The 14,478-nt window shown below is 38.0% G+C and overlaps 1 protein-coding gene across 2 annotated transcripts; it reads left to right on the forward strand.

Annotated features, from left to right (window-relative positions):
- The first annotated feature begins 205 nt into the window (after positions 1-205).
- On the forward strand, positions 206-14,243 carry SLC30A6 (solute carrier family 30 member 6). Of its 2 annotated transcripts, none has more exons than XM_084512475.1 (14): positions 206-301; positions 1,282-1,368; positions 2,213-2,297; positions 3,230-3,272; positions 5,946-6,011; positions 6,461-6,541; positions 7,709-7,744; positions 8,858-8,952; positions 9,776-9,824; positions 10,699-10,818; positions 11,111-11,213; positions 11,491-11,538; positions 12,146-12,214; positions 13,725-14,243. In XM_084512475.1, the coding sequence occupies exons 1-14, from the start codon at positions 299-301 to the stop codon at positions 14,220-14,222; spliced, it is 1,383 nt and encodes a 460-aa protein (XP_084368601.1). In that variant the 5' UTR covers positions 206-298; the 3' UTR covers positions 14,223-14,243. The 2 variants fall into 2 exon arrangements, with proteins under 2 accessions (XP_084368601.1, XP_084368602.1); XM_084512476.1 differs by lacking the exon at positions 206-301 and adding an exon at positions 529-668.
- The last annotated feature ends 235 nt before the right edge of the window (positions 14,244-14,478 follow it).

A 14,478-nucleotide genomic window follows, 5' to 3' on the forward strand; every position in this document is an offset into this window, starting at 1 on the left:
ATAACACCAGCCGCTGAGGCGTTACTAATGAAGTAACCCACTCTTGGCACTCCGGGAGGGCACCGCGCACCACCTCCCAGTGCTGCTTTTCCCGCTCCGTGTAGCCGGGAAACCCACCGGGACTCACCCCCGGCGTTACCGGCCGTTACTGGCCGTTAGCGCCCGTCGGCCGCCTTGTGCGTCACGGCCGCTTCGGCGCAGGGCGCGGGGCTCGGCCCGTTGCCGGGACGACGGGGGGCCTCCCCCCTCCGCCTCTTCCGGCCTCGCATGGCGCCTCTCTTCCGGCGCGGGGAGGACTATGGTGAGCGGCCCCGGACGGGGGGCGGCGGGCAGCGGGGCGCTGCCGGGCGCGGCGGGGTCTCGCCCCGGGGGCGCGGAGGGGCTGGGAGCGGCCCGCAGGGGGCCGCAGCCCCCGCTGCAGGGCCCTGCCCTGCCCGCCCGCCCGCCCGCGGTGACGTGGCTGCTGGGGGCTGCCCCGCCGGGCCGGGGGGGGTCGGGGGCTGTGGGGGGCTCCGCGGGCCGCCCCCTGCTCGCTCTGTGCTCCGGGGCCGGGGTTCCCCTGCGTGGCCCTGGGGAGGGGAGCAGGGAGCTGGGAGCCGGCCCTGGGGCCCAGGGGGCGCCGAGCTTGGGGTCTGTGGCGCTGCTTTTTTAACTCGCGACACCAGAAGGTGTGCGTTTGTCTGCACGTGTCAACATCAGCATGAAATTAAATTTCCACCTGAATAAGAGAGGGCACCTCTTTACTGTGAGGCTGGCAGGGCACTGGCACAAGTTGTCCGCAGAGGTTGTGGGGTCTCCTTCCTTTGGATGTGTGGAGACATCCAAAACCCGCCTGGGTGCCATCCTGCGCGGCGTGCTCCAAGTGACCCTGCTTGCAGGGGGTTGGAGCAGGTGATCTCCAGAGGTCCCTGCCACCCCTGCCCGCTGTGTGCAATACAGCTGCCTTGGCAGGCGTGGGTGTGAGGTGACTTTGGCCTGTTCAGGTGGCCAGCCTGTTGGTACCTCTTTGGGTCTTGAAGTCCAGTCTGTGTTGAAGGGAAGCTTGATTCTAAGCCGTTCATCATTCTGTCATCACATGTAAAACGTAAAAAAAAAAAAAAAAAAAAAGTATTCAAGAAGTATTGTTGAATTTAATGTTTGGAGGCTATGTCTAGTTAATTACGTCAAAGTATCACAATAAGGTTTCTTTTACAGAAGTGGTTCATAAATGAAGGTTCCTATTTTGGCACTTTACAGTATGGTTTAAGTAAAATATTTCATTAAACTTAATTTTTTTTTAAGGGGACAATACATCTGTTCCGCAAATCACAGAGATCGTTGGTCGGAAAGTTAACACATGAATTTAGGCTGGTTGCAGCAGATAGAAGAGTAAGTATCTTTTTTTTTTTTTTGAAAAAGAATAATAAAAACTGTAGCTGTGATAAGTTAAAATACATTATTAATTTAAGCGTAGTTCAATGTACGTGTAAGTTCTGTTATTTTTGGAAAATTGACCTCAAGTTTCATATGTACCATTGGGACTTACTTTTGCAAGAACAAGGCACTGGAAGTAACGTGCCTTTCTGCTGGACAAACAACCTTGAAATTACCTTTATGGGGTTTCATGTGTGTTTTTTGTGGCATTATATTCCTTGTAGTGAATTTGCAAGTGAAGTATTGTCTTACTATTAGCCTTAATACATCGTGTAGTTTCTTTGAAGTTGGATTACTGTGGGTTGTCCCTCTTAATTAATTTCCCACAGAACTGTACTTATGTTTGATGTGTTCAGTAGAGCTGTAAGCTGGAGATGCACAGATGTTTTCGGGTCCTAAATTCAAGCACAAAGAATGGAACCCACTTCAGTCTCTTGGCTGTTTCTTCAGGACTAAGGGCGGGAAATAGAAAGCTGTATAATTCTGTCTTCAAAAGTCATGTGGTGTGTGTGATAAGAAAATGCAAATATTCTATAGGTGTGATTTTTCAGACCAAAAAGATATTATAAGCCTAACACATAATGATGTTTAAAAATGAGTTTCGGGATAATCTGTAAAATAAAAACAGAATATGAGATTGTTGCCCTAAATGAGTTGCACATTTCTGGAAGGGTGGGATGGAGGGAGAAGACTGCTTGCATGATGAAATACTACAATGCTGTTTTTTAAAACAAGATAGATTAAATTTTTGTCTTGTACGTTTTGGAAGATGTAAATATGTTTTTATTCTCATCAACAGTCCTGGAAGATCTTGCTGTTTGGTGCTATAAATTTAGTATGTATTGGCTTCCTGCTCATGTGGTGCAGCTCTACAAACAGCATAGGTAGGTGGCTCTCTTGCACTGAAGCTGTGAACAACTACCACGTTTCTTCACTCATGAAGTTCCAGTGTGCTAAAAATCGCTGCACATAGTGGAGTTAGGTGACTGCACAGCCAGGTTTGGACAGGCCTCCTTTTGATGTCCCATGGTCAGTTGAGAAGCATTTCTTGCAGACAAGTGTAAGTGGTTGAAATGTCTTCCAAGTGTGCGAGGTTTTCCAGACCTGCTCATATTTATTTTTTTTTTCTATGTGGTACGCTCTTTAAGATTGCAGGAAGTAGACTTCTAAACTACTTTTCAAACGTGTTCCTTATATAAGTAGTACTAGTGGCACAGAGAGATCCTCACTTGCAGTTGAATGAAGGCATTTGTAGTGTGGCTAAAGTCTTCTTCAATTTCAGGAGCATCTCTTTTTAATATTTTCTATTATGTCCTACTTTTGTAGAGGGGCTTCAAGATGCTCCCTATCATCAGTACTGAAAGTAGAATGTCCGATATTTTTACTTTGCGACATAGGATGGAAAACAAAGCAAGTAGAAATGCTGTTGAACCTACTTTTTCCTGCAATAATATGCATAAGAGATTTGCTTTGGGGAGGGTGTGTTACTAGAAGGTCTCCTGACTTTTCTGATCTTAAATTCTTCGTCACAACTTTATTCTTGGTAGCTGAATACCTTATATAGCTGGGCATTGTTACGTGCTTTATTAGAAGTAAGATTGCCATAATCAACCTGGTGATGAAGTGAAATGCATTGTGTGTTTAGAACATTCATATTACATACACATACATAAGACAGACTTGAAGTGTCAACGGAGATGATTTGTTTATCTGGAAAATGGCATAGAGATGCAGTAGAGGGACTTAACAGAAGAATATAAGTGATTGAAAAATTGTATTAAGCTTTAATACTTACTTTTTTTTTTTTTTTTTACAGCTTTAACTGCTTACACATATTTGACAATCTTTGATCTTTTCAGGTGAGTTTTTTTTCCCATTTAGTCTTACAGTTCATTTGTGCCTGTCTTTGTGTATTTCTATACATACAAAATTTATTTACAAACCCATTCTATTTAGAATCATCAGTGATGAAACACTAGCTGGTTTAAATGTATGTTATGTGAGTATAAGATGATGATAAACACCATAACTGTATGGGCAGTGATTAGTAACTAATCCATTCAGTTGTGGATTTCTACATGCACGTGCCTAATGACATGAAACGGAACCTAGCATCAAGCTATCATCTCGTGCTTCACTCAGAACATCACCCAAGTGCCACAGTCATTGCTTCTGAAGTATCCCTTGGTCTTTACTTCAGGAAGCAAAGAGTATATAATGCTATTTCTATTCCAGAATATGTCAAGAGATAGATCCCACGTTCTTCCAATAAGATTGTTAAAATAGAATCTCAGCTGCAGTCTGTTTAGGCCAGGTTCTAAAGACTAATACTGTAACTTTCCTACCTGCTATTGAATGATACCTATAGCATTTTTTTCTGTTCCCTAACAAAATGTTAAAGCTATTTTAAGTGTGAAAATTCTGGACACTTCTGATAATATTGGTAATAAGACATTAAATACATTCAGTTCTCATCCGATGCTGGCTGGTAGCAGTGACTGGGAAATAAACTGTGAAAAACGTAGTCATTTTTTTAATGATTAAACCATGTTATTTTCCTTGCTAACTTACAGAAAAATATGGATCAGCTATCCACAGAGACTATTTTTCACGCTAAATGCCATACTATATCTGACTGATAGCGAAATAGTGAAACATTTGGCATTGTACTTCATATTTGTATAGAATACTATTTTTTAATTTTAGGAGAAGATGGTATAGCCCTAGCACTATGATGTATTAGGTTAATAGGGAATAGACTAGAAGATTAACAGTGAACTCTGTCAGGAGTTTTAACTTGCTGTAAGGGTGAGCGATGCTCAGTAATTCTGCTGCAAAAACAGATTTTGTGTTCTTTCATTTTTGTCATCTTACCGGAAATTTATGACAATGTTACTGAGTATATGACTACTATTTTGTATACAAGCAGTAGTATTTCCTCTGCTTTCGCTTGTACTCCAAGCAGCTGTGGTTCAGATTGTGAGGGTGTGATTATTCAGCAGCTATGGGGATGGCTCCTTGTTTCCGTCTGATTTAACGTCATCATTAATTAAAAAAGGGCTTCATAAAGTCACAGACAGCACTGATTCCATGAGTATCAATTAAAAAAAACTGTCTGAAGGGGTCAATAGTGGAAAAATAGGCAGAGGAAATAAGACTCACGCTTGAAGAATTCAGTCTAGTACCATTGGGATAAAAATAATGTGAATTTCAGACATTCAGCGTGAGAGAAAAACTTGGAAAGAAAAAAGCAAGAGACCTGTAGCTGTCTGAGAATGGCCATTTACATGAGAGCTGTGTGGAGATGAGTGTAGCCAAAAAAGTAAATCTGTTCTGGCAACACATGTAGATACGTTATACTGTGGAAAAGAAAGGCCGTGCTTTGCATAGCCCAAGACTTACTCTTGAGTGCTAAATCTAATTCATGATATATCCTTATAGGAAGGGTTTAATGGAAAGTTTTCTGCTCTTTTTGAGTAAGTGACACAAATATGACACTACTGTCATCTTGCTTAGTGCGTTCCTTCTCATTTTAATGGCCTTTCTCGGGTTACGTATTTCTAGGCAAGTTCATAAACTGTAAGTTAGTGTTTACTGGGTGTTTGCTTTGTTAATTTCATAGGCTTTTGCTTTGTACTCTTCATTAACACGTGATACCAGACAGCATGAAACGGATTGTCTCATACCACCTTTCTGTGTTAGTCAGATTCAGTCCTGGCCTCCTGTTCTCCAGTTTCCTTTTAGGAATTCATGGAGCGCATGCAAAATAAACATTGGTTGTGCTGTTGTGTTTCAGGATTTCAATGGCCTGCATTGCGTTTGAGGTTATGGTAAAGTTGAGTTAGGCTGAGTGATGTTCTGTGTGGAAGAAGGTTGGTGGTAGCCTTTGGAAGTAAAGCATGCCATTAATTACGGCATTGGTCCATCTCCTGATATCACAGAATCACAGAATTGAAGGGGCTGGACAGGACCTCGAAAGATCATCGGGTCCAACCCTCCTGCCAAAGCAGGTTCCTTAGAGCAGGCTGCCCAGGTAGGCAACCAGACGGACCTTAAATATCTCCAGAGAAGGAGACTCCACACCCTCCCTGGGCAGCCTGTTCCAGTGCTCTGTCACCCTCACCGTGAAGAAGTTCTTTCGCATGTTGATGCGGAACTGCCTGTGCTCTATCTGTGCTCTATTACTCCTTGTCCTGTCAAGAATTAGACTGACTTACCATTTAGCTAAATTATTTGCTGCCTATTTTATGGGGACAGCTGAGACGTCATTGCAATCCAAGTTTCATTTCGAAACCTCACCACCTCTGGATTAATTGGAACCCACATTGTGATAGTGATAAACGGGTTGAGTTCATTGTAAGATGAACTTAAGATTTGTTTATTCATTTCTGGTGGCTGAAGTGTATGTTTGTACTAATTTATAGTAGCAAACTATAAACTAAAATACAAACAATTTTATAATTTGTAAAGGTAACCGTCGTTTATCATGGTGTAATTCTCCTTTTTTTTTTTTTTTTTTTTTTTTCTTCCAGTTTGATAACATGTCTAATAAGCTATTGGGTAATGATGAAGAAGCCCAGTCCAGCCTATTCATTTGGGTAAGTACTAATAACAAGATTCAGTATTAGATAATACAGCATTTGATTCATTGTTGGTCTTCCTTGCCTGTATTCTTTAACAGCCATGACAAACAAAGTGTATGTAATGAGCATGAATATTAGAGACCCAAGATTGGTTGTGTAAAAAAGAGTTGCAGAACAGTAAGAGAAAAGGGCAGGAACAGCAAAAAGAATTAAGAAATCCATAATTTTAAGCTGAAAATTATGGTCTTTTGTCAGAACAAAGACTTGTTTTTGATAATTGGAATGTTGTTTTAAATGAAACTGAAAATTGTACCTACTCCATGACCTTTCAGTTTCTCCTCATCTATCTCCATTTGAAAGAATTAGAAATAGCAGGTCTGTTCCACTTGTTCTTGCACAGACCAGGATGCATGTGATGAATTGTTGAGCTTTCACTGTTTCTAAACTTAATTCTTAAATTTCAGGTTTGAGAGGTTTGAAGTTCTAGCTGTATTTGCTTCTACGGTTCTAGCACAACTTGGTGCTCTTTTTATACTGAAAGAAAGGTAGGGATCTGTACTTTTTTCTTTGCATTTTTTTTTTTCTTGTATGAGTAGAAAGTTTGTGTTGAGCAAAAGCAAATGCGTTCCACAAATGCTATCTGTAGTGATACAGTGTAGAAAAAAATCTGTTTTTTTTAAATCCTGCTGAACCCTACTGCTAATTTATATTGATTACACTACATGGAGACCTTAAATAAAATAACAAGATCTGGTAAATGTAATTAAACAACTTTCAGGGAAAAGACTCCATATTCTTAGGAATTATCTTCTTAACACTGTTAGAGACTTGATTAACTCTTGACTTTTTAAGTTAACCGATAAAGAAAAGTGTTGTTTCCCTTCTCTTATATCATGAAGTAAAGCAATTTCATAATGTATTAAGGATCCAAATGTTTAAAGTATCAGCTTCAATAGTTCTCAACATTGTGTAAAGCATTAATTTAACATATAAATTGTTCCAAATGTAGATGGTATTTCACCTTAAAAACTACTTAATTCTTTAAAAATGAATTTTTCTTTTGTTGACATCTGGAATTTAAAACTGAGGGAGTTTACCTTCCCTTCTCCTCTTCATATTTTCTTTATAAATGGATATGTTAACAACTTAGCAGCGTTACAATATAGGTAGATCTGTTGCATCACTGGAATGAATTTTGATAATGAGCCTTCAGGCTTTCTAGCATCAGTTTTAGGGAATTCCCAAAACTTATGCTAGGTTTTCCTTTGTTACAGCAGCAGGTTATTTTGTATTTTACTGGTGCATTAAAAAAAAAAACACATTGTATCTCCACTACAGAATCCAACATCTGTTTTATTTAGCTTTGCTTAGTGAGCAGCTCCAAGTCAGGGATTTCAAACTGTGTTTGTTTTGCTTACCAGCACTAGTGGCAGTAGCAGTATTTTCTGGCATGTTCATTTACAAGCATCCTTTTACTAGCACCAATGTGGCACGTATGGAAATGGTTGGAAAATCTAGATTATATACTCCTTTATTATAGCAACAGATTAAACTAGTGTGCTTAATGAGTAATTAATTTTTTCTGATGCTGTATCCACCATTTTTATTGATGAATGGCAGATAATTAGCCATTTCAGAATACAAAAAAGTATCCTTCAGGTGTCAAGGTTTTATTGCATGAATGTAACTTGAATTTTCAATTGTTTTTGTAGTGCAGAGCGGTTTCTGGAACAGCCTGAGATACACACGTAAGAAATTTCTGACATGTACAATGATAGGCTTTTCAGTGTCCCTTTGTATATCTAATTCTTAATCTAGCATATATTAATTTTAACAAGTTCGTTCAGCACCAAATTGGTTTTGGTGCCTTGCTATTTGTTTTGAATGATGCGCAAGCTATATTGGAAACAGTTTCTTTTAAGGTACAATTTAAATGTAATCCATATCTCTTCATAAATAATAATTTAGCTATGTGGTGCTCGTTTTGATAATTTAATTATTCCTATGTTTGTAATGTGGTTTCTTGAGGACATTAGGCATTTGTTATTAGTTTTTTTCTCCCTATAATTGGATAACATTTTGAAGACAGTAAATTAATGGTTTTTTTTTGTTTGTTTGATTTTAACATTTGGAGGTTTAGCAGAGAGGAGAAAGCCAAGTTACTGCTCACATTGTAGGAAAAACTGTGTGAGCTCAGCAGTTACTTTTTAACATAGAATACAGTCTGGCTGACTGCCCTCTGAGCACATTCATAGTTTGGAAAGAGTTGTAGCCTCTGCTGCCTCTTGCTAACTCACAAATTAGGAGGCCTAGTATGTTGGGGGAAGGATACCGGGATCATACCAGGAACTGGATGTATTGCAAAGGTGATTACAACTGCAAAGAACGTGTGGAAAGGAGGAGGAGGTGTTGACGTATGGTGAAGTTGTAATTCTCCTAGGAAATGGTGGGGACGTAAGGCATAGTTCTGTAGGAAACAAGGCTGAGGAGACAGTGTATTTGTATCTTCAAAGGACAAATGTGTGTGTATACCTGCATATATTTGTATATCTGTGTTTGTACACAGATATATGCAATTAGGTAAGAACAGTTACTCAACGCTATGAATATTGTGTTCAGCTTAATGTGATAACATGAGTATGATGTATGGTGTTTGGCGATCTCATATATCCCCCTAAAATGCTAATATGCTGCCAGTTATTAGACCTTGTGCTAATTTATCTTACTCTTATTTTCATGCTCAGTGAGAGATACCAAGCAAAGTATTTTGATATTGTTACTATTAATTACAGTTCGATTTCATGTATTGTAATGGTAATGTGAAATTAAGATGCATCTTTTTTTTTTCTTTTCCTCCCTAGGGGGCGACTGCTGGTTGGTACTTTCGTGGCTCTCTTTTTCAACTTATTTACAATGCTTTCCATTAGGAATAAGCCTTTTGCTTATGTCTCTGAAGGTATGTGATAAATTGATCTGTACTGAGAATTATGAAAAAGTTTTAATATTCTTATTTTATCAATGTGTAACTAGTCAGATAACTATCTTAACTAGCAGTTATAAATTATTATAATCTCCATAGATATAACTTGATGCAGTTTTGAATTGCTTTCCGAAGTTCATCACTGGTTTGCTTACGTGACTCAGTATTTAGTTATTACTGGTAAACTGAGTGATAAATTCTGCAGTATCCTTAAATTTCTGTCCTCTAAATTCAACCAGTGAAGGTCATCTTTTAGATTTCAGGTGTTAATTTAAGAACATTTTATTGACTTATTAGTGGATTAAAAATAAATGAATGTAGTAATTCATCTTAATGGCCCTTTTACCTGGAACTATTTCACTGTGAAGTAGACTTGTGATCATTCTCACTAGCTGTTGGGGGACTGTTGAGCATTGTGAAAACTAGTAAATTGTGAGAGGTCCTCTTTTTTCCATCGTGTTCCATGTATTTTGTGTGCATAATGCTTCATTTCAGTGAATACAGTTCAGATTAAGTTGTAGATATAATTACTGTATATGTATTATACTTTATCTAATATAAAGATAATAAAAAATATAAACTGCAATTACATTTGTATTTAATCAGGTTAGGTTATTATATGAAACAGGCATTTTATGTGCTGCCTAGAGAAGTCAGACTTTGCTTTTTCTCAGGCAACAGTGAATCTGTTGAGATAAATCTATTCATTCATGGTGTCATAAGTCCTTCCCTTAAAATAAAACTTAATTTTGAAATGGATTGCTTTACTTGTAGTCATTTTATTAACTTTCCCTTGCAGCTGCCAGCACAAGTTGGCTTCAGGAGCATGTTGCAGATCTTAGTAGAAGGTAATTCTCTGTAATGTTTTTCAGAATTGTTAGCTTCTGGAAGGCAATGTTGTTTTTAATTGTGTACAACAGCAATTTTAAACACATACTGAGACACGAACTGTTGTATTTTAGAGTTTTTAAAATACCTTTAATATTGTAGATCTAGTGTATGGACTCTAGTCCAAACATCGTCTCTCACGTTTCTCAGGTGTGTCAACTTAGTAGAAATACATCTTTCTACATAACCTTTCTTTTGAATGCATTCAGCACATTGTATGTAATTCTTGAATGAGGTGAAAGAAACTAGCTTTGTTTGGTACAGACTCGAACTGCATTCTCAACAACTGTTACCTGTCTGATTAATGTATCTTAGAGTAATTTATTTTTAATTACTCGGTGGGGTGGGTGAGCAGTTGGGATGATTGCAGCTTGAATGTGCCGTGTGAGATAGGTTTCTTGCTGAAGCATAGCTATGGAAGTTCCTCACCTGTCTATCAGGAAAGTGGAGGGTCTGTGTCTTCCAGGCACTGACTCAGTGTTTCTCATTCATTGCCTGTTAACTCTCAGGCTGTCCTGTTATCTGAATGCAAGATAACACCATTTGCAAAATATTTTTGTCAGATAACAGAAGTGTTTACTTCTAGTCAACTTTTGAGTATTGATGCTGCCAGTATCAAAATAAGAATGTCAAGCCATATTGTATAATGTTAAGTGTAAGCAGAATTAGAAGGGCTTTTAGGGTCCTCGGAGCCATAATTTGCTGTGGCTGCAAGGTGTACTTAATGTCAAATTCTGAAGTAAAGTGTGTAACTCTTATGGGTTTTGAAGTACTGACGAATGACTAGCTGACCACTGCTTGCTTGCTTTTTTTTTGTTGTTGTTGTTTTTACAGTATTTGTGGAATCATCCCAGGATTGAGCAGCATCTTTCTACCACGAATGAACCCTTTTGTCTTGATTGATATCGCTGGAGCTTTAGCTCTTTGCATTACATATATGCTCATCGAAATCAAGTATGTATAGTTGTTTGATGAGTTCCTTTTATGTCCTCTTCATGAGAAACTGCATTTTATTTTATTTTATTTTTTACCTGAAAGGAATGATCTCATCAAAAGCTGTATTGTGTATGTTTGCGAATGCAACTGCATGAATATATTTGGTGTTTTTCAAAGATCTGTAGTTCAGATAAAGGTTAGCATACATAATGTTAATGAATTAAAAAAAAAAAAAAAAGAAAGAAAAATTCCTTATGCCTTTCAATACCCTAAGTACCTGTTTTTCTGTATTGTTTTTCTTTTTCTCTAGCAATTACTATGCTGTAGACACAGCCTCAGCTATAGCAATTGCTTTGATGACTTTTGGTACCATGTATCCTATGAGTGTGTACAGTGGGAAAGTATTACTCCAGGTAAGGCAGTGTTGCAAAACAATATTTTTTTGTTTGTTTGTTTCATTTTTGTTAAATGTCCTTGTCTGTTCTAAGGATGTGTATGAGAGATATTCTAAGGAGAATATATGATAAAGGGCCAAAGGAAAGGCAGTAGAAGTAGGTATCATGAACTTACAAAAACGTTATTATGTAATGTCATTGGTCTTTAGGTAGAGGGGATTTAAAGGATCTCTTACTTAAACAGCACCGATTAATCTTTATTGTAACTTTTTTCTCTTTTTTATGTGTTTTAAAGACAACTCCACCTCATGTGTTTGGCCAGTTAGATAAACTTCTTAGAGAGGTAAGTTGGTGTATAATACGTGACACAGCATGCACAGCCAATGTTAAATAAGCATTCAGAAATACAAAAAGATTTTGTGAGTGAGTAGTCCAAGAAAATCCAGTAGGAATTTACAATAATTTTTTTTTTTTGCATGTAGAAAATGTGGAGCTTATTAACTAAGATGAAGTGTCATACAGGTGTATGGAATGCATCTGTTAAAGCAGTGCAGGTTTTTGGTTGTGTTTTTTTTTTTTTTTTTTTTTTTGTTTTCAGTTTAAGAAGATATTTACAAACATGATTTGGGGGGAAAAAAAAAGAAGTTAAGAACACTTTGCATACAGCATGTGAAGTTGAGAAAACGTTGCAGTTAGACAGCAAGAGTTACCTAAACTTGAGTTACTTAAATGCAATTTTCTGATGGATTTGGATGTTTACAGATAGCAAAAGTACAGTAGATAAACATTAGTGGCACCATGAACAGACTTGTTCCATTCTGCAGTCTGGAGGCTTTTATTTCATTACTGAGAATGCTGTTACTCATCTACATGAACAAGTATATCACTAAAACAATTTGAAACATCAGTTCTAACTATTTTAATATTCCTGTATATTTGTGGAAAATTAGGTTTCAACCTTGGATGGTGTCTTGGAAGTTAGAAATGAGCATTTCTGGACATTAGGTTTTGGCAATTTGGTAAGTTATGTCTTTATCATCTTTTAAAAAAGTGTTGGTTACTACTTTTAGGTTTTTATTTAAATGAATTAAGATATTTATTTTTTATTTATAAAAGCAACAACAGAAAACAAAAACAAAACAAACAAAACCCTAAATGATCCAGTCAGTACTTAGTGTTTCCCTGTGACTTATTGCAAAACTTCTCTTCCCCCACCTTATATTTTTTTAAAGCTTTATTATTGGTTCTTACTATTTCTGTGTATTGCAGCTCTGAATCATAGCATGTATTTTGCAACTTTAGAATTTCTCTTGTATTTTGGCAAGGAAGAAAACCCCACACAATAGTAAAGACATTTTTCAAAACATGTGCTAGTGTAAATCCGCTCTGAAGGGAGAAGAAAACTGTAAACCTTCAGGTGCAAAAGGTCTGTGATAGAATCGTATTTTAAGCATTTCTGGGGAACAGGGAAAAAAAAAAAAAGCCAGCTATAGCAGTATGCTCAATTGAAAGAAATGGAGGCTTTTTTGTCATATGGAATGGTCGCACAGAAGTTGGTCATTCCTGAGTTGATGCAAGTATGTTTTGACAGCCAGAAAATTGACTGTTAGATTTTTTTTTCTACTTATGAATTCTTTCAGTATGCTACTTTCTGGGGGATCTGGAAAAAGTAAAAGTGGAGGGACTCTTCTGTCACGCTAATGTGCAGATTGCCTTCAGTTTATTATTTTGTCACGCAAAATACTGCATTACAGCATTTCTGGATTGATCAGACCTTTGCGTTTGTGTTTACTCGTCAGCATTCAGACTGTAGTAGAAACTTCAGAGACTTGGATATGCTGTCAGCTGCCCAGTCGATATAAAAATGCTCTTTATGGCACAAGCTGTGAACCCCATTCTTTATTCGATACAAAATGAAATAGGAAGCAAGGGGTTCGGTTTTGTGCCCTGTACTATTCTGCAGCAGTAGTTCAAGGTGAAGGAGATAGTGTTATTGAGAGGTAGGCAGGGGCAACCTACCCTACCATTTCCTAGCATTTTCATCAGGAGAAGCTCTTAGTCTGTTTTGTAAGGGACAGTGCCTCTGTTCTTGCTAATGGTCCCAATTTGAGTGCATCTCCCATGTATGTTGTCTTCTGTCTGCTCCAGCAGCACAGTGATTATGCGTTCTCCTGAATTTGGAATGTGGAGTTTGTCTGCATTTTGTTCTTCTTTTGGACGTTGTTTTAACCAGTTGTTCTCTTTTGTTTTCCTGCCATTGCATGTTGTATTTCCTAGTTTGGTTTCAAGACTCTAACTTTTCATGAATGATGATCTTGACGTGTTCGTAAGAGGTTAACACAGTAGCAAAGATCAAAATCTGCCCTGATTATGGAATTATTTAATATGCTTTCCAGTTTAGTCAGTGGTCCCCCCTGAGAAATGTCTTTGCATAGTTCTCTGCAGGGTGACTTACCTCTTCTTGAATGAATTTGGAGAAGCTTCACTGAAGAGACAGTTAACAGCCAACTTATTTTTATCGTTTTCTAGGCTGGATCAGTACATGTCCGAATTCGGAGAGATGCAAATGAACAAATGGTACTTGCTCATGTCACTAACCGATTATACGCATTGGTCTCTACCTTGACTGTTCAGATTTTCAAAGATGACTGGATCAGACCTACCTTATCATCTGTGCCTATTGCAAACAATATGCTGAACCTTTCAGATCATCATATTATTTCAATGCCATCTTTGAAAGCTGCTGACAACTTGAACCCTATTACATCTACTCCAGCTAAGCCCAGCAGCCCACCACCAGAATTTTCTTTCAATACGCCAGGCAAAAATGTGAATCCAGTTATCCTTTTAAACACTCAGACGAGGCCCTATGGACTGGGCCTTAATCACGGATCCGCACCCTACAGCAGTGTACTCAATCAAGGATTTGGAATACCAGGAATGGGAGCACAGCAAGGATTCAGAACTGGTTTTACAAATGTCCCAAGCAGATATGGAACAAACACTCGTGGTCAACCTCGACCATAATAAACACCATTATTTATTGTACTTAAGGGTATTGACTTAATTCTTTTATTACCCAATTTTTATAAACATTTGGAATGTCAGAACATTCTAAATGGCTGGGAACAAGTGCATTGTTCATATTCATGAAATGGTTAAATTGCTTTTTTTTTTTTTCCTTTGTGTCAGCAATAGCCTGTGTAATGCCACAAATGTTTTCCAGACTTACAATACTTTACAGGTAGCTTTTATAGTGTGTCTACTTTTATTCAGCTTTTAA

Source organism: Aythya ferina, assembly GCF_964211825.1.
Source record: "Aythya ferina genome assembly, chromosome: 3".
NCBI classification, from domain to species: domain Eukaryota; kingdom Metazoa; phylum Chordata; class Aves; order Anseriformes; family Anatidae; genus Aythya; species Aythya ferina.

What these genes read in the sequence shown, in the direction of transcription:
- SLC30A6 (XM_084512475.1), top strand. An exon ending in TTTTGCTTATGTCTCTGAAG is followed by an intron (nt 8,953 to 9,775) that starts GTATGTGATAAA and finishes TTTCCCTTGCAG; the next exon opens with CTGCCAGCACAAGTTGGCTT. An exon ending in TAGATAAACTTCTTAGAGAG is followed by an intron (nt 11,539 to 12,145) that starts GTAAGTTGGTGT and finishes GTGGAAAATTAG; the next exon opens with GTTTCAACCTTGGATGGTGT.